A 19,419-nucleotide genomic window follows, 5' to 3' on the forward strand; every position below is an offset into this window, starting at 1 on the left:
ACCAGTCGTTGCTTTTATCGAACCCACTTCTTGACTATCTCTCCCACCCACTTCTCTCTATAGACCACTTCTTGACTATCTCTCCACCGTCTTCTCTCTATAGACCCACTTCTTGACTTTCTCCAGCCCACGATGTACTCTCTATAGACCCACTTCTTGACTATCTCTCACCCACTTCTCCTCTATAGACCCACTCTTGACTACTCTATCCACCCTCTTCTCTCTATAGACCCACTCTTGACTATCTCTCCACCTTCTTCTCTCTATAGACCCACTTCTGACTATCTCTCCACCCCTTCTCTCTATAGACCCACTTCTTGACTATCTCTCCACCGTTCTCTTCTCTAGACCCACTTCTTGACTATCTCTCCACCCTCCTTCTCTCTATAGACCCACTTTCTTGACTTGAATGAGTCTCCCTGGCAGGACTGTGCTGTGATAGCATCCTGTAGCGTCACACGCCAAATCATACTTGAAAGTAAAAGGGTAGAAATGAATGGAAATCACTGCAGTCATGGTAAAACAATCAGATAGAGAAGAGAGTGATAGAGCGAGAGAGAGRGAGAGAAAAATGCCTACAACGTCAAGCAGACTGGCAGACAGACAGTCAGATAGACAGACACGCAGACAGACAGACAGACAGAAACACAGGCAGGCAGACAGTCAGTCAGACAGACACAGACAGACATACAGACATACAGTCAGACAGGCAGATAGCAGTAATATTTAATAAGTTGGACCGCTGCTCCCCCTCCAACCCTCCTCCCTCCTCCACCCTCTCACCAGTCCGGCCAAATGAAAAGCCTGCTCTGTATTCTGTTCAGAACGAGCCGCCAGGGAAACAGAGCTCTCTGCTCTGTGGCAGTAGCGAGCCCTCTCAACCCCCACAGATCCTGACAGATTGCTGTTTCCCTGGGGAAGCTATCAATCCGTATCCCTCCACCAACCTGCCAGGACTAGATTTCAGAGTCAGACGTTTTTACCAGGGTTCCTGCTGATTTTAACTCTCTCCATTAATGTGGTCAAATGTGTTTTTTTACCACTTTGTCCTGGTGATATACAACAGCATGCRAAGTCTAGTAGAACAGAGAGCTTTTTGTCCTTAGAAGAGGTGCATACCCAACACCTAACTCACTACAGATGGGCTTTAATATAAAGGGGGAAAGGTGCTCAGCTTAACTGAAGCATGTTGAAATAAAAAACGTTCCTACCCCAGGACACTCCATGTGGTGACTGTCCCAGAAAATTCTGGATTTGTCCATTGTTTTATTATTGGTTTCACATAAATCTCCAACAAACCAACACAGAATGTCACTGACACATCTAACACATTCCAATGAGCGTTGTCTTTTTGATTTATTGTTTGATTTTCCTTTCTGTTCCCCTGCAGGGCGGTCTGAACTCTGTGGCCTACGTCAGGGTGGACCTGCTGGACATCAATGACAACAGACCAGTCTTCTACCCTGTGAGCTACGCCGTCAGCCTTAGCTCCCAGAGTGCACCTGGCACCTCTGTTGTCAAGGTTACGGCCCTTGACCCCGACACTGGGGAGAACGGGAGGGTCACGTACCGAACCGTCCCCAGGGGCAACTCCCCCTTCTTCACCCTCAACAAAGACACAGGTTGGTACTTTTACTGTAATACAGATTTAACAACAAAGAAACAGGTTGGTACTTTTACTGTAATTCAGATTTAACAACAAAGACACAGGTTGGTACTTTTACTGTAATTCAGATTTAACAACAAAGACACAGGTTGGTACTTTTACTGTAATACAGATTTAACAACAAAGACACAGGTTGGTACTTTTACTGTAATACAGCTTTAACTATGAACAAAAAGACACAGGTTGGTGTTTTTACATGTAGTACAGCTTTAACTATGAACAAAAAGACACAGGTTGGTGTTTCCTGTAGTACAGCTTTAACTATGAACAAAAGGACACAGGTTGGTGTTTTTACATGTAGTACAGCTTTAAACAACAGACACAGGTTGGTACTGTATTACACTTCTTATGTAGTTTCAGGTGTATCGAGGAAAAAGGCATTCTTGTATTTTCCACAATGTGTTTAATGGATCGTACAGATGCCAGAGCGCTGGAATTGATTTTCCTGGAACTAATAAAAAGCGTGTATGTTTGTGTGTGTGCGTCCATCCTCATGTCTCTGTGTGTGTGTTTTGAGCTGTGTCTGACCTTGACCACTGTGTTTTGTGTCCTTTCTCCACCAGGTGTGATCTCCCTGTCCCGGTCCCTACATGGCAAGGCCAACACGGTGATCCCCATTGTGGTTTCAGCCAGGACGGAGGGGGTCTGGCAGCACTGGTCAACGCCCGGGTCAACATCAGTGTGGTGGAGGCTTTGGTGGCGCCCCTGTGTTCGAACACAGTCAGTACAGCTTCACTGTGTCTGAAAACGTACTGCGAGGAACTGAGGTTGGCATCGTACAGGCCATCAGTAAGAACGGTGGGTGTGACTTGGAATTGGAACTTCTGATTGGTTGACTGCTAACACTGTTTAAAGTATGCGTGTGTGTGTGTGTGTGTGTGTGGTGTGGTGTGGTGTGTGTGTGTGTGTGTGTGTGTGTGTGTGTGTGTGTGTGTGTGTGTTGTGTGGTGTGTGTGTGGTGTGTGTGTGTGTGTGGTGTGTGTGTGTGTGTGTGTGTGTGTGTGGTGTGTTGTGTGTGTGTGTGTGTGGGCAGCATGTGCTGAAAGGACTCACTGGGGCGTTCTGTGCTCCCTCCGTGCTCCCTGTACCAATTGTTCAAATAGGCAGTGAGCCACTGTACACACCTCGTTTAGAAATCACATTAATCACACATTCCATCCCAGCACATTGTTTTTATAATATCATTACTTTGGATATTTAGGACTCTGTCATAGTGTAAAATACTTGACAAATGACTGAGAGGGAGTATATTCTAACTGAAGTGCTCTCTGCCTGGTCTGGTCTGGTCTCCTCCGTCTGAATCTGTTCTCCTCGTCTGTCTGGCTTGGTCTGCCTCGTCTGTCTGGTTTGGTCTCCTCGTCTGGTCTGGTTCTGGTCTCCTCGTATGGTCTGGTTCTGGTCTCCTCGTCTGGTCTGGTTCTGTTCTCTCGCTGCTCGGTTCTGGTCTCCTTCGTCTGGTTCTGGTTCTGGTCTCCTCGTCTGGTCTGGTTCTGGTCTCCTCGTCTGGTCTGGTTCTGGTCTCCTCGTCTGGTCTGGTTCTGGTCTCCTCGTCTGGACTGGTTCTGTTTCTCCTGTCTGGTCTGAATCTGTTCTCCTCGTCTGGTCTGGCTCTGGTCTCCTCGTCTGGTCTGGTTCTGGTCCCTTGTCTGGTCGGCTCTGGTCTCCTCGTCTGGTCTGGTTCTGGTCTCCTCGTCTGGTCTGGTTCTGGTCTCCTCGTCTGGTCTGGCTCTGGTCTCCTCGTCTGGACTGGTTTTGGTCTCCTCGTCTGGACTGGTTCTGGTCTCCTCGTCTGGCTGCTTCTATTCACCTCGTCTGGTCTGGTTCTGGTCTCCTCGTCTGGACTGGCTCTGGTCTCCCTCGTCTGGACTGGTTCTGGTCTCCTCGTCTGGTCTGGTTTCTGGTCTCCTCGTCTGGTCTGGTTCTGTTCTCCTCGTTTGGTCTGGTTCTGGTCTCCTCATCTTGGTCTGGTCTGAATCTGTTTCTCCTCGTCTGGTCTGGCTCTGGTCTCCTCGTCTGGTCTGGTTTTGGTCTCCTCGTCTGGACTGGTTCTGGTCTCCTGGTCTGGTCTGGTTTCTATTCCCCTCATCTGGACTGGTTCTGGTCTCCTCGTCTGGACTGGTTCTGGTCTCCCTCGTCTGGTATGGTTCTGGTCTCCTCGTCTGGACTGGTTCTGGTCTCCTCGTCTGGTCTGGTTCTGTTCTCCTCGTCTGGACTGGTTCTGTTCTCCTCGTCTGGTCCTGGTTCTGTTCACCTCGTCTGGTCTGGTTCTGTTCCTCCTCGTCTGGTCTGGTTCGTTCTCCTCGTCTGGACTGGTTCTGTTCTCCTGCTCTGGACTGGCTCTGGTCTCCTCGTCTGGACTGGCTCTGATCTTGTCATCTCACTTCAAAAGATACAAATAAAATAAACTCACACACACACACATTGCATCTGTATTCACAAACATGCACTCACTCACTCACTCACGTCACAATCAAATATACACACACCACAACCCACACACACACACACACCACACACACCACACACACACACACACAACAACACACACACACACACACACACACACACACACACACACACACACACACACACCACACACACACCACACACACACATCCACAACTGCTCGCTATCCCCCTCAGACTGTTATTTATTATGATTGATAAACACTGCACAGTTTAAACACTTGCCCCCCTTCCCCAATACACATGTAAATATTGGACTATAAATTGTTCCTCCCTGTATTATACTTATGCTAAGAAATGTATTCTATTCTACTGATCCATTTACTTTATGTTCATATTGTTATCTTTTAGTATTTCTTATTGTTGTTGTGTTGTTGATAAAGAACCATTTCGTTGGATGGTGTATACCATGTGTATCCCGTACATAAGGGATAATAAAACATTCAACTTCCCCTGTCTGTTCCCAGGCGGCCCCAGTAAGGACATCCTGTACACCATCTCCTCTGGAGACCCTGCTGGCTACTTCACTGTGGACCCAGAGAGCGGTGCCCTGCGGACCAGCCTTCCCCTGGACCACGAGGCCCAGCCCTCTCTAACCCTGGAGCTCCAGGCTCGTAGCGGCAGCCCCCCTGCCTTCGGTCAGACCTACGTCCACATCACCATCCAGGACATCAACGACAACGCTCCTGTGTTCATGCCCTCCTCTTCTGAGTCTCTCCTCCTCCCGGAGCACACAGAGATGGGGACCGTGGTCTACAGAGTCCAGGCCAAAGACCGGGACTCCGGCCTCAACGGCCAGATGACCTTTGATCTTTCCTCCACCACGACCTCAAGCGGAGGTCAAAGAACCTTTTCCATGGAGCGCAGCACAGGGGAGATCCGGCTGGTTGGCGGGCTGTCATACGACGTAACGCCGCGTTACGACCTGATGGTGACAGCTAAAGATGGTGGCGCTCCCCAGCTGAGCTCTACCATGATGCTTGTGGTGCACGTTCAGGCGGAGAACGACCACGGTCCTGTGTTCGACACCCTGACCTACCGCGTGGAGCTGAGGGAGAACACGCCGCTCAGCACACGCTTCCTACAGGTATGTCCCGTAGATTGTTCAACTAACAGCCAACAAAATGTCTTCTAACTATCCCTGAACATAACATCAGCAAGCTGTTATGTATCAACAGAGTTGCAGTTGAACTGTCAGTTCTGTAATGTTTTGGCTGTGTATGTATTTCTGATGAATTACTTAATCCATCCATCTACAGGTGCGAGCTCTGAGCCTGGACACCACGGGTTCAGGCTCCTCCTCTCCACTGGCGTACTACCTGAGACCTGACGGAGACGCAGCAGGGTTTGGCATTGCAGCAGACAGCGGCTGGCTGTTTGTGAAGAGCGCCCTGGACAGAGAGGTGAGGGACATGTGACAGGAAGATATATATAAACTTGTCCAGACCCGCACACTGAATGCTTCTTAGCCACTTTGATTGATATCGATCATGTTGGTCTTATTCATCTTGACCTTAGACTTCTTTAGAGGCCTGAAAATGTCTGACAAACTTTAATTTAAAGTGTAATGTCCTTTAAAAGTGTGTCCATGACCTTTGCCCAGGTGAAGGACATGTACATGTTGATGGTTCTGGCCACGTCGGGCCACGGGCAGCTGAAGAAGACGGGCAGTGCCACGGTGAGGGTGTCGGTGACCGATGAAAACGACAACTCACCCCGTTTGACCCAGGAGAGGGCTTTCCTGGCCGTGAGAGAGAACCTTCCGGCGGGGTCAGGGTTCGGACGGGTTTCGGCTATGGACCGCGACTCAGGGCTCAACGGCAGGCTCAGTTACAGACTCCTACACCCAAACAGAAACTTCCAGATCAACTCATACACAGGTAGTTCAAAGCCTGGTTAATGAATGGAATAACAAAAAATACACTGAGTGTACAAAACATTAAGAACACCTTCCTAATATTGAGTTGCACCCCCCCCCTTTTGCCCTCAGAACATGCTCAATTTGTCGGGGGCATGGACTCTACAAGGTGTCGAAAGTGTTCCACAGGGATGCTGGCCCATGTTGACTCCAATGCTTCACACAGTTGTCAAGTTGGCTCGATGTCCTTTGGGAGGTGGACCATTCTTGATACACACGGGAAACTGTTGAGCRTGAAAAACTCAGCGGCGTTGCAGTTCATTAGACAAACCGGTGTGCCTGGCACCTTCTACCATATCCCATTTAAAGGCATTTTGTCTTGCCCATTCACACTCTGAATGGCACAYACACAATCCATGTCTCAATTGTCTCAAGGCTTAACACACTCAGCGTATAATACCTTTATATTTACCACAAGAACTTCAGATGTGGCACTCAGAATAGACACACAATGCTGTCTATTCTCTGTGAAAATAAATCAGGTTACCTGTAGTGTTGAGGGTCCTGCTGGGCTCTAATTGGCCTGCTGTGAGATTGTGTGTAGCTGCTCGCGAGATAACTCTAACCTTCACTGCAGCTGTTCAGGTTCCTGCCATGTGTGTGTGTGTGTGTGTGTGTGTGTGTGTGTGTGTGTGTGTGTGTGTGTGTGTGTGTGTGTGTGTGTGTGTGTGTGTGTGTGTGTGTGTGGTGTGTGTGTGTGGGTGATCAAAGACAACATGCTTCTCGCCTTTAAAATTTCTCATCATTACTTCCTCTCCCTCTTCTCTCACTCTATCTCTCTCTCCCTCCTTCCTCTCTTCCTGTGTCCTCTCTCTCTCTCCCTCAGGTGAGATCAGTACCCGTGTAGGTCTGGACAGGGAGCAGCAGAGTAGTTACCAGGTGTTGYTGGTGGTTCAGGATGGAGGTACTCCCCCACGCAGYGCTACAGGGACAGCCTTTATCACCATCCTGGATGAGAACGACAACACTCCCTCCTTCAGACACAGCCAGCCTGGCAGAGGACTGACCATGCAGGTAATACTGAGGTTGCGGCCCAAATGGCAGCCTATTCCCTATATTGTACGCTACTTTTGACCAGGGCCCTTAGGGCATGGGGTCTCACATAATATGTTAGTGGTCAGCATTGAGAAGAAAACAAGTCACTTTTACCTTGTGATTTCCTTCCGTAGGTGATGGAAGGCCAGGCATCAGGTCTACTGCTGGGGAAAGTACAGGCCAAGGACCCTGATGAGGGAGAGAACGGCACTGTGTACTACTCCATGTCAGGTGAGAGAGGGATGGAAGAAGGAAGAGAGAGAGGGAGAGAGGAAGGGAGGGATTGTTTGTAAGTTAATGATTGAAGAGTAATTTGCTATTTTCTACCGTTGAGTGATTATGTGAGGAATGCATTGTTTTCTTCTGGCATTGTTTCCAAAAACAACTCTGGGTAACAATTTATAGCTGGACTCACTCACTCAATCTGTATCTCTCTCTCTCTCTGTCTCTCTTTTTCTTTCGCTCTCTTTTTCTCCCTCCCTCCCTCACTCCTCTACAGGTCCCAGAGCAGAGCGTTTCTCTCTGAACCCTACTACAGGTGAACTGCGTTCCTCCTCTCCTCTGAGTCACTCTGACAGAGCTGAGTACAGCTTCACTGTGACCGCCACTGACCGGGGCCAGCCATCTCACAGCGCTACCTGTACACTACACATACAGGTGAGACCCCTAACCCCTAGCCCATAACTCCTTCCCTCTCACAGCGCTACCTGTACACTACACATACAGGTGAGACTCCTACCTCAGACTGCTATCTCCTATCCCCTACCACCTTTCTTCTCACAGATCTAGCTGTATCTTAATCATAAAGGTCAGAAAACTACTAGATCATAGCCAACACCAATCTATCAAATATCCCACATTTAACTAAAGTATTGGGAGAAGTACTAAGTCAAGCTTGCTCTAGATGTCTGGCTCTAGAAGTCTGGCTCCTCACAACAAAGTCGTTCCAAATAGACGTGCCAGTCTGATTTCTGACAACCTTCCCTCCCTCCTTTTCTTCCCTCCCTCCCTCCCTCACTTCTCCTCCTCTGTGACTTTTCAAAAGGGGGAATTTCTCTTTGAGTAAGAGATGGAAAACTACAGTAGGTATGAATCAAGTGCTCCCATCTGGTCCATGATGATCACCAGCTGTGATTGCTCTGGTCAAGGCCATACTGAATGACTTCAACACTTTTAATACAGTAGCCTCACTTCAATACGACACCGCCTGGGATATGCACCCACATAAAATACACYATTCAAGTTAATTTAATTAATATTTAATATACAACTTAATAGTGACCGACCAGGCCAGCACAATGGAAGGAACTCTGTAGCTGTAAATCCAAGATGCATCCCAAATGACACSCTATTCCCTATATAGTGCTACTTTTGACCAGTGCCCTATGTAGGGAATAGGTTGCCATTTGGAACGCAGCACCGGAATCTTTAAGGTTCCAGGAAAATAGAAGGGTCTTGTAATGGCTGCAGTAAAACAGCATCTCTGTGTTCTTATTTCGTAAATGTTTTCCTTCCCTCATTTCTCCTGTTCTTCTGACATGAAGAATGTGAGTAATAATTAGTGTGTAATAGGATTAAACATGGCTGTGTTGTTCTTGTCTTGGACGTGTTTCTATCAGAGCCCTCGTCCAAGACAAGTACAGCAGTAGGGACAGGATATGATCTCACAAATTCTAACGCGTGTTGACATTCAATTTGCCGTCTAATGTGGAGTTAATTAACAGATTGTCATATTATGTTTCATAAAGAGCATAGGCTGTTTAGTGACTGCCAACATAGTGGTGCTGTATGGTGTAACTCTGGTTTATCAAGGTATTGTAGCTTGTAATGAATTGAGCATCAACAAGTATTTGTTGAGGAGAAAAATGGATAAGCGTACAAAACTATTTTATTTTCCTTCCTCTCTCTTTCTCCTTGTCTTGCTCTCTCTCTCTATTTTTCCTGGTCTAACTCTCTCACTTTCATATTCTTATTCTCTCGCTCTCGCCCGCTCTCGCCTCTCTCTCTCTCGCTCTCTGCGCTCTGCCTCTTCGCCTCTCTCTCTCGGCTCTCTCTCTCTCTCTCTCGCTCTCTCTCTCTCGCTCTCGCTCTCTCTGCTCTGCTCTCTCTCGCCTCGCTCTCTCTCTCGCGCTCTCGTCTCTCTCTCTCCGCCGCTTCTGCCTCCTCTCTCTCTCGCTCTCTCCTGCTCTCGCTCTCTCTCGCTCTCTCTCTCTCTCGCTCTCTCCTGCTCTCGCTCTCTCTCGCTCTCGCTCTCTCTCTCGCCTTCTCGCTCTCTCTCGCTCTCTCTCTCTCTCGCTCTCTCTCGCTCTCTCTCGCTCTCTCTCGCTCTCTCTCGCTCTCGCTCTCTCCTGCTCTTGCTCTCTTCTCTCAGATATTTAAACCCTGGACTCATCCCCTGCTTTGAGCGAACTGAAAAACAGGCTTCATTAGAACAATGTGTCATATGTGTAACTTCTGGTGCCTGTTTCCATACAAAGGGAGCGATGTGTCAAAGCTGAAGTCTTTCATGTTCTTCTGATTGGTCATCAAGGGAGGTGTAAAAACTCAATACTGTAGACTCCCGAGTCCAGCCCACTGCAGTGAGATCTGAAAGCTCACCACAATTTCCTTTTTTGATTATGTTGACTTTTATCCCTTATTATTTTTCCTGGCAGTGACATGCCTATCTGATTAAACGTGATTAGCACTAGCAGGCCTGTTGTGGGAGTTTGTAAAAAACTCTTAAAACGTTCAGTTTCTTTTATTCACAGTGAGAAAAGAGAGTGGGTGGGTAGAAATCTGTTGCAGGTTCACAGCATTCCATTGAATATTTGTATTCTTTAGCGTTGTATTGGAAAATGTATCTCCAACTGCCACTAGGCATGTATAATGGTCTTTATTAGACACATAGCGTGAGTCTGCTGAGTGTTGATGTTCAGCTATCTTGCTAAATGGATTATCATTAATGTCAGGATTTTCATAGTTGCTCAAAATGTTCCTCAAAGGTTAACAGATTGTTTGAAGATCCCAGTTATAAAAACATTGATTAGCTAGCTACTAATTTTGTCCTCCAGCCGGCTCTCGCTATTGAACCTGGTGATGAAGTTAGCTACCTACAAACCTTTAACACCAATATATTGATGATATATGCTTACCATATCCCTATGTCTCTGTCCACAGGTCCTGAGTGCGAGCAGAGCTCCTTCCAAAGCCAACTCCCTCTCCATATACTTCAACTCCGTCGAGGAGGCCAAACCGGGCTCTGTGATTGGCTCTGTGAAGTCACATGACAGCTTAGAGCTCCCTGAGGCTGGTCAGGTGACCTATACGGTGGTGGGCGGGTCAGACCGAGACGGAACGTTCATGGTGGACCGTCAGACAGGTGACGTGTACCTGGCAAGGGAGCTGGACTACGAGCGATCTGCCCGCTACACACTACAGATAGAGGTGGATGACTTCTCCATGACATTACCCAGCAGCCACCTGGTGCAGCTGGACATCGAGGTGAAGGACAGCAACGACCACGCACCCTGCTTCCCGGAGGACCCCGTTACCATGGTGATACCTGAGAACATGGAGCCTGGGGCAACCATCTACACCTTCCAGGCCTCGGACCAGGATGGATCAGGGCCCAACAGCCTGCTGACCTACTCCATCCTGCACCAGGTAGGGTTAGGGGGTTAGGGTTAGGAGGTTAGCTGGTTAGGGTTAGGAGGTTAGGGTTAGGGGGTTAGGAGGTTAGGGTTAGGTGGTTAGGGTTAGGGGATTAGGGTTAGGAGGTTAGGGTTAGCTGGTTAGGGTTAGGAGGTTAGGGGTAGGACGCACAGGTTAGAGAAGCAAAAATCAGTAACAGATACATTGCTGTTTCAAATTACAAACCGGTCGTGAAAATTGGAGATGTACTCACTGGCAACTAGACCATCTCCTGCCGTTGTGCCCTTGAGCAAGACACTTAACCCCTTAAACTAGTGGTTTAGGGAGTAGAGCAGAATAATTATTTATATCTCTGCAGATGAACTAATAAAGTTATTCTCTTCTGTATTCTCTTCTGTTTCAGTTATATTGTATTTGACTCTGTTCCAGTACCCTGGACTAAAAACGTTATATTCTATTTTACTCTGTTCCAGTACCCTGGACTGATAAAGTTATATTTAATTCTACTGTGTTCCAGTACCCTGACCTCCCTGACATCCTGACCCTTCACCCTTCCACTGGCGTCCTGACCCTGGCGCAGGAACTGGACCATGAGGTTACTTCCTCCCTTATCCTGGTCGTCCAGGCGACAGACTCCGCCCTGAACGGCAGCCAACGGCGCTGGGGCTCGGTGACAGCGAGGGTGTTTGTGACAGACGAGAACGACAACGCTCCAGTGTTTAGCTCGCCTTCCGCGGTCAGTGTCATGGAGGACCAGCCTGTGGGCTTCGTGGTTCTCTACGTCGTGGCGCGAGATGCCGACCAGGGGGAGAACAGACGGGTCAGCTACTTCATCGAGACTGGCAACGCTGGAGGGACGTTCAGCCTCAACCCTAATACTGGTGGGTCATTTAAACAACTCCTAGTGTAATGGAAGTGGTTTGGTGAACCACGCTCACAGAAAAGGTAACCTAGTCTGAGACCTGAAGACTTTTGTCAGCTCCCCAAGCTAATGCCTAGGCTTTAGCTCAGTTGGATAACACAGCCTTGTGGCATGCACTGGACGAGTTCACACCCAGTCGGTAACACTGGCATACGGTATTGTTTTCTCACGAGAGCAATCATGTAGTTGCCAGCTGTACTGTAAACACATGGTGTGATGTCAGAAGGCTATTGGTACCATATTACTAGCTTGCATGTGGTTTGGTCTGTGAGAGAGTCTCATAAGGTTCAACCTATAATCAGGCCCCAGCACAGTTAAAACAGTATAAACAGGGAAGTGCGAAGAGATGTCGTGTGAGAGACGAATCAGAGTTAACGAAGTTACCCCAGTACATTGCGTATGCCTGCCTACCTGAGGGCTAAACCCTACCACCACCGGCACTGCTGCAGCTGTAACAACCACCACCGCTGTAAGTAACGATCCAGCTATCTGGCTGCAGTTKAACAACTTTTTCCATAGCAGAAGGCCGCAGCGAGTGTGGCTGGCAGTGAACACACACTGCTAGACACGCAACGGGCAGGGCTGCCGTGCTGCACTGAGATTACACACACACACAAACACACACACACCAGGCCTGCAATGCATCGCTGAGATTAGGGCTTCCCTCTCCTTCTCGTTACCTGGCCCTGGGAGCAGAGGAAAGAGAGGGCACAGCACTGACTCCATTTCAATTTCATGCTTTAATGAGCCACAACCGTCAAAGAGAGAGTGAGGCGGGAGGGGAAGGAGGGACGAGGGGGGTTGTGTTGGTTCTGTTTTAAGTTTTTGGGTTTGTTGTTTTCTCTCTGTATCTCCGTGCTCTCTGAGATAACTTGCCCCAGAGCCTTTAGTATGGGCAGAGTTAGTGGCTGGAATAGTTTCAGCCACTGTGACTCCTCAGTGATCCCGTCCTAAGCCTGGTCACTAATAACATATGGGTAGAGAGAGAGAGCGAGAGAGCGAGAGAGCGAGAGCGAGAGAGAGAGAGAGAGATGGAAAACATATTTTGGATGTTTCCAATTCCAGTCTCTTTGGTTTACGTAGTGTTTTACTGTGTATGTATGGTTGTATTAGAGTAGAGCAGTCACAGTTCTGAAGACTGGGGTGAACTAAGGTAAAGATGTTTCCTTGCTCTCACATGTTTCTTCTCATGTTAGACATTCTATTCGTTTCGTCTATTAATAGGATTAGTCTAGGGAACAGTGTCTTCTTACACAAATTGATAAAAATGTAAAACTTTCAGGGGCAAATTCTCAGACCTAGATTAAGCCAAATTGACTGGGATTAATCTGGGTCAAAGGGAAACTCGACACACATAGTTTTATGATTTAATATTTCCATTGAGCCCAGAGGAGGGGGATAGAGTTAGGAGACACCCATCCTCCAMCCAGAAGKATCCAAGGTTACCATGATCTGTAGTAGGCTTCTCCTACACAGCTCCCCGTTGTGCTGGTGCTAATGGGAACATAACCAAAACAGAATGTGTAGAGATGGGACCATTTCTCCTGTCATCGTAGACCCTGGCCTGGGCCGGTGGACAGGATAGGACAGGAGCAGACCAGGTGGTCAGAGGATTAACTCATGCCATTAACTGTCATTATACTGACTAATTACCTGCATTGCTGGAACCAGTTCAAGATGGGCAAGGCACGAACGCGTACACACACTCACACATGCACGCGCACACGCACAGGCTCACGCACGCACACGCACACGCACAGGCTCACGCACAGGCTCACGCACACACGCACACACACACACATATATATATACTGGAACCAGATCAAGATGGCCGCCCTCTCTCTGTGACACACCTGATAGATCTTGACAGCTTCCTGTTTCTATCGCCTCAGCCGACCAGGGGATTCCTTGGTTCCTGATTGGTGGGGCACTGGGGGAGGGGTGGAGCCAGGGTCAACGCATGTCTCACACACCACAACAAAGCCCAGAAGACCAAACGGCAAATAGTGTGTGCGTGTAGGTGTTATCAAAGTCTCAAAAGAGGGACTGAGTCACACACACAAACACACACACACATGCAGTTCTAATCGCTTCTTTAATGGTTCCCAGCAGTCTGAGGTTGGGGTTCTTTGGTGTTTTGTTTCAGCCTTTCATGGGAATAGATCCACACACACAGATGACAGGGTGGACAGGGTGGGTGGGTGTGTGTAAGTGCAGCTCTTGGCAAGGAGCAGCGCTTAGCCTCCGACGGAGAGGGAGGAATGACTGGTGAAAGATGAAGCTACCAGAGAAGTGAAGCTAGCAGTGAAAGCTGAAGCTAGCAGAGTGTTGGAGCTAACAGTGAAAGTTGAAGCTAGCAGAGTGTTGGAGCTAGCAGAGTGTTGGAGCTAGCAGTGAAAGTTGGAGCTAGCAGTGAAAGTTGACGCTAGTGGAGTGTTGGAGCTAGCAGTGAAAGTTGACGCTAGTGGAGTGTTGGAGCTAGCAGAGTGTTGGAGCTAGCAGTGAAAGTTGACGCTAATGGAGTGTTGGAGCTAGCAGTAGAAGTTGGAGCTAGCAGAGTTGTGCTGGACTAGAGAGCACAGGGACCTTTCACAGCGTCCTTTCACTGCACAATAGGTAGGGAGGGACCAGCTGAGTCTGCGTCCCAATAGCACCCTGCATCCCAACTAAGTTCACTACTTTTGACCAGGGTCCATAAGGACCTCTTCACTCTCTAGGCTCTCTCTCCATCCTTTAATATGTATCATCTCTCCTCCACCCCAGGCTCCCTCTCTAACTCCTCTCCTCCACCCCAGGCTCCCTCTCTAACCCCTCTCCTCCACCCCAGGCTCCCTCTCTAACTCCTCTCCTCCACTCCAGAACTTCCTCTCTAACTCTTCCTCCACCCCAGGGCTCCTTCTACCCCTTCCTCCACCCCAGCTTCGTCTCCTTACCCTCTCTCCACACCCAGGCTCCCTCTCTAACTCCTCTCCTCCACCCAGGCTCCTTCTACTCCTCTCCTCTACTCCTTCTCTTACTCTCTACTTTTTCAGGTTCTTTGTCTATCCTGAAGCCCATCGACCGGGAGGAGCAGGTCCTGTTCAACCTGACCATCGTAGCCCAGGACCACGGGTACCAGCGCTCTCATCCAGCCAGCTGTTGTCTGTCCAGGTCATCGATGTGAACGACCAGGTGCCTGGTTCCAAGAGAACCAGTACCAAGCCCAGATTACAGAGAACCAGCCTGCAGGAACCACTGTTCTGGTGGTGTCGGCCTCCGACCTGGACCAAGGTGAGAGATGCTAGGCTTGAGCTCAGTGGGCAAACACAGGAGATTCAGTCTTTACATACATAGTATACACGCACTGACAAGCACATGACTGTAATGCCCTCATCATATACTATATGTTATGGTGGCTTTCTTTATGACATGTAATATACAAGTACACATGATGACACACAGTCTTCTACATATTTGCTGTACTGTTTCTTTAAAAAATAGAACTCAGTGTCAGCCAGCAGAGCCTCTTGTTCAAGTGTTGATCCTCCATGTGTTCAACAGCATGTTCACATCATCAGCATCGCCAGTAACAGTTGGTTTTAATTGAAGACCCTGCTGGGGGATGGTGAGTGTGTGTGTGTATTGTATCTGTGTGTGTGTCGTCGTGAGGGTGGGTGGTGTTCACATTCCCCTGGAGTTAGTCAAGAGCACATAACCCAGAAGGATTATAAAGTTTCTCTCCAGGGTGATTAGTGGGGTAAGGTGATGGTGCCAGAGTCTTTCACTGTTAGCACGCTATCACACACACACACAACACACACACACACACAATCTCCCAGTCTCCGCCCACCCCGGTGCAGCCCAGCCATCCGCTTACACAGCAAAACCAACTACAAACAAATAAAAACAGGAATGCTGCTGTGTTTGCTCTTTTTGGTGAGAAAAAAATATTGTGTTTTTTTCGCAAACACTTATTTGCAAATGTTTTCAGTGCCCGAGGGTAGAGAGGGTTCAAAGTATAACATGACTGAATGGAATAGGACTCTGCCGGCCCAGCACCCTATGAAAGTGATGTCCATTTGACTTACACAGCCGGCTCCAATCCTTCTCCCTACCACTTCCCCTTGGCCCTAACCCTTTGATGTTTTCAAACTGTGTCTGTAAGATGGAAGCAATATTGTGGAAGCTCCACCACTGCTACGGTGTTTATACCTACCCAGACCCTTTAAATCTTCAGAACATTGAAGGGTAAGGGCCAAGGGGGTGGTGTAGGCTGCTGACAGATAGGATTCKGGTTTGACTTCATATGCTCCTTCTCTCTCTTTCTTTTTCTTTCTGTCTCTCTCTCTCTCCAGGTACCAACGGCCAGGTGACATATGGAGGCATCTCTGATGAGGGTTTCAGCATTCACCCAGCTACAGGTGTTATAACCACCACTAAAGCCCTGGACAGAGAGGCACAGGAACAATACACACTGACAGGTAACTGGCTCTGACCATAACATTTTACTCTGACCCCTGACCCTTAACCCGTAACCCCTCAGCCTAACTCCTGGCCCTAACCCTGATCCTTAACCCTGACCCTAATCCTAACCACTAAAGCCCTGGACAGAGAGGCCCCACAACTGTACACTCTGACAGTTAACTGGCCCTTTATATGAGTAACTCACAACATTCCAAACTGGCCATGTTTTTATAGTTCTGATTTTATGGGATACATGAGTGGTACAATGGCCATGTTGGTGTTATTTTCTCTGTTTGTCTTAWATCTCTGTAAGAAACACAATATGGTTTAGTTAATAAATACATAACAAACACTTTTAGACTGCTGAAGCCTTGTTTAATTCCTAATCTCCCCGTTTGTCCAGTGTATGCCCGAGACGGTGGCGTGCCTCCTAACTTTGCCCGGGCGTCAGTGAGGATCCGGATGTTGGATGAGAATGACAACGCCCCAACGTTCAGTAGACTGTACTACAGYCTGGAGGTGCCTGAGAACATGGAGGCTGTKGAGCTGTTCACCCTCAGAGCTACGGACCTGGACACTGGGGACAGCGGAGAGATGACCTACAAGATCACAGGTAAGATCCAACTATTTGTAGATCACAGGAATCCAATTGAATTCATAATTTACTGATCCATTGATCGCAATTGTGAGATTTACCTTTCATATTCTGTATCTCTTTCTCGCCTCCTCCTCGCTTCCTTTTCACTCTTCTGTTTCTCCCACTTTCTTGCCTCCTCCTTGCTTCCTTTTTCCTCTTCTGTTTCTCCCACTTTCTTGCCTCCTCCTTGCTTCCTTTTTCCTCTTCTGTTTCTCCCACTTTCTCCCTCCCTCCTCTAGCAGGCGACCCATCAGGTGACTTCCGTGTGGACAGGAAGTCAGGTGTTCTCTCCACCTCCAGACCTCTGGACAGGGAACGTAGGGCCAGGTACAGTCTGACAGTGACAGCCCTTGACGGGGGCTCTCCGGCCCTGAGCAGCACGGCCACAGTAGAGGTCACTCTCCTGGACGACAACGACCACAGCCCCCAGTTCACCAGCCCCAGCTACACCGCTGACCTCCCTGAGGATGCTCCCATTGGCTCCCTGGTGCTGGAGGTCTCTGCTACTGACCTGGACCAAGGGTCTAACAGCCAGGTACACAGACTGAACTCATAGGCTGCGTCCCAAATGGCACCCTAGTCCCTACATAGTGTACTACTTTTGATTAGAGCCCTATGACTCCTGAGCCCCCTTAAGGTTTGCCAAATGTAGCATAACACTTTTGCCACCCTTTATGACATTTTGCTAACAAAAGGAAGCCATCTATCTAGACCTTCAAAGGTTTAAGTGATGTTACTTTTTGTAATCTAATCTAATCTACTGTGATCTGTTCTAATCCCAGGTGCTGTACTTCCTGTTGCGCGGTTCCCAGGGCATGTTCATCATCGACCAGCACACGGGACATGTCATCACCGCCGCTCCGCTCGACCGGGAACGAACCGCGTCGTACAATTTCGATGTCTGCGCCACAGACTCGTCCCCCGCCAGCCCACGCAACTCCACCGCCACGGTCAACGTGTATGTACAGGACGTGAACGACAACGCTCCATTCTTCATCCAGGACCCCCTGGTTATCAACATCTCTGCCTCCAGGTAGGTAGCCTAGAGGTTAGCGAAGCAGGACAACAACAGGAAGTTGTCAGTTCGAATCCCATGTCCGACAGGGAAGAATCTGGGCTGGAGTGGGCTTGCATCCGGAGGGTTTATCTGTACTGTTTTGTCTTTCACATGTCTTCTTTGTTGCGTGCCATCACCTGCTGTTGTGTGTCTTAGATGCCATCCCCTACTGTTGTGCCCAAGTGTTAGTTGGACTTGAATGTACAGGATTTGAAAAATTACAATAAAATTCTTCTTCTTCTTCTCCAGTGTCTCCTCCCACCGCGTCCTGGCCACCATGCGGGCGGAGGACCGTGACTTTGGGGCCAATGGCTCAGTGTTCTACCGCTTCGCCAGCCCTGTCCGGGGCTTCACCATTAACTCTCTGACTGGGGACATCCAGGTGTTGTTTCATTATTAATCAGGGTATTTAAATAACCCCTGCAAGGGATGGCTTGCTTAGGGAGACTTCAGACAAAAATACTTTCATTTAATCAATCATTCATTAATTCATTMATTCATCCCAGGCTACAGAGAAGCTGCAGGGACTGACCCAGGGCCAGAGGACTCTGATTGTAGAGGCTATGGACCAGGGCAGCCCAGCCCAGTCSTCTCTAGGGGTGGTGGTCATCTACATCAGAGAACAGACCTACAGGGGGATYCGCTTCTCACGCCACGCTAGAGACGTCAGTCTGCAGGAGAACGCTGCCAAAGGTAGGAACAGGCAATGTTTATTTGATTCAGAGTGTGATACTAAGGTGTATCTGTTTTGTTGTGAGACTGAGGTGTGTATAATGTAATTAATCAGTGTGAGACTGAGGTGTGTATACTGTAATTAATCAGTGTGAGCCTGAGGTGTATATAATGTAATTCATCAGTGTGAGACTGAGGTGTGTATACTGTAATTAATCAGTGTGATAGTGAGGTGTGTATAATGTAATTAATCAGTGTGATAGTGAGGTGTGTATAATGTAATTAATCAGTGTGATAGTGAGTGTGTGTGTGTGTGTGTGTGTGTGTGTGTGTGTGTGTGTGTGTGTGTGTGTGTGTGTGTGTGTGTGTGTGTGTGTGTGTGTGTGTGTGTGTGTGCATGCATGAGTGTATGCATGCTCGTTAGTGTACCTACCTGTATTATAGGAAAATGATATCCTGTTGCCTCTCGTATGTAGGCTACATAGTTCTGAAGCTGGAAGCGCGGCAGGTTGTCATTGACGTCCTGCAGGATCAGGTTGACCGCCATGAAGGAACTGGAGGATGCAGTTTCAGCCTTCACCACTAGGCGGAGTCTAGGGGACTCCTCATGTCCAGCCCCATGGAGCTCTGTACCCAGATCTCACCTGGTTAGAACAATAACAAGCACATATCTCACCTGGTGTAGAACAATAACAAGGACAATATCTCACCTGGTTAGAACAATAATAAGAACATACTCACCTGGTTAGAACAATAACTAGGACAGATCTCACCTGGTTAGAACAATAATAAGAACATATCTCACCTGGTTAGAACAATAACAAGGACATATCTCACCTGGTTAGAACAATAATAAGACACATATCTCACCTGGTTAGAACAATAACAAGCACATATCTACACTGGTTAGAACAATAACAAGCACATATCTCACCTGGTTAGAAAAACAATACAAGGACATATCTCACCTG

At 48.3% G+C, this 19,419-nt stretch overlaps 1 protein-coding gene across 1 annotated transcript in view; it reads left to right on the forward strand.

The window, feature by feature from the left end:
- Window positions 1-19,419, forward strand: part of LOC111956801 (protocadherin-16-like) — a 202,803-nt gene that overhangs the window by 174,166 nt on the left and 9,218 nt on the right. The window contains 22 exon segments of the mRNA XM_023977436.2: window positions 1,391-1,622; window positions 2,230-2,295; window positions 2,298-2,351; window positions 2,354-2,464; window positions 4,599-5,218; window positions 5,391-5,534; window positions 5,735-6,011; window positions 6,876-7,063; window positions 7,219-7,315; window positions 7,584-7,741; window positions 10,244-10,729; window positions 11,235-11,598; window positions 14,672-14,749; window positions 14,752-14,814; window positions 14,817-14,909; window positions 15,974-16,099; window positions 16,486-16,695; window positions 16,959-17,254; window positions 17,502-17,752; window positions 18,026-18,158; window positions 18,283-18,469; window positions 18,925-18,983. Of these exon segments, the coding sequence (XP_023833204.1) occupies window positions 1,391-1,622; window positions 2,230-2,295; window positions 2,298-2,351; window positions 2,354-2,464; window positions 4,599-5,218; window positions 5,391-5,534; window positions 5,735-6,011; window positions 6,876-7,063; window positions 7,219-7,315; window positions 7,584-7,741; window positions 10,244-10,729; window positions 11,235-11,598; window positions 14,672-14,749; window positions 14,752-14,814; window positions 14,817-14,909; window positions 15,974-16,099; window positions 16,486-16,695; window positions 16,959-17,254; window positions 17,502-17,752; window positions 18,026-18,158; window positions 18,283-18,469; window positions 18,925-18,983 (4,293 nt within the window).

This window comes from Salvelinus sp. IW2-2015, linkage group LG4p (genome assembly GCF_002910315.2).
Source record: "Salvelinus sp. IW2-2015 linkage group LG4p, ASM291031v2, whole genome shotgun sequence".
NCBI lineage: Eukaryota > Metazoa > Chordata > Actinopteri > Salmoniformes > Salmonidae > Salvelinus > Salvelinus sp. IW2-2015.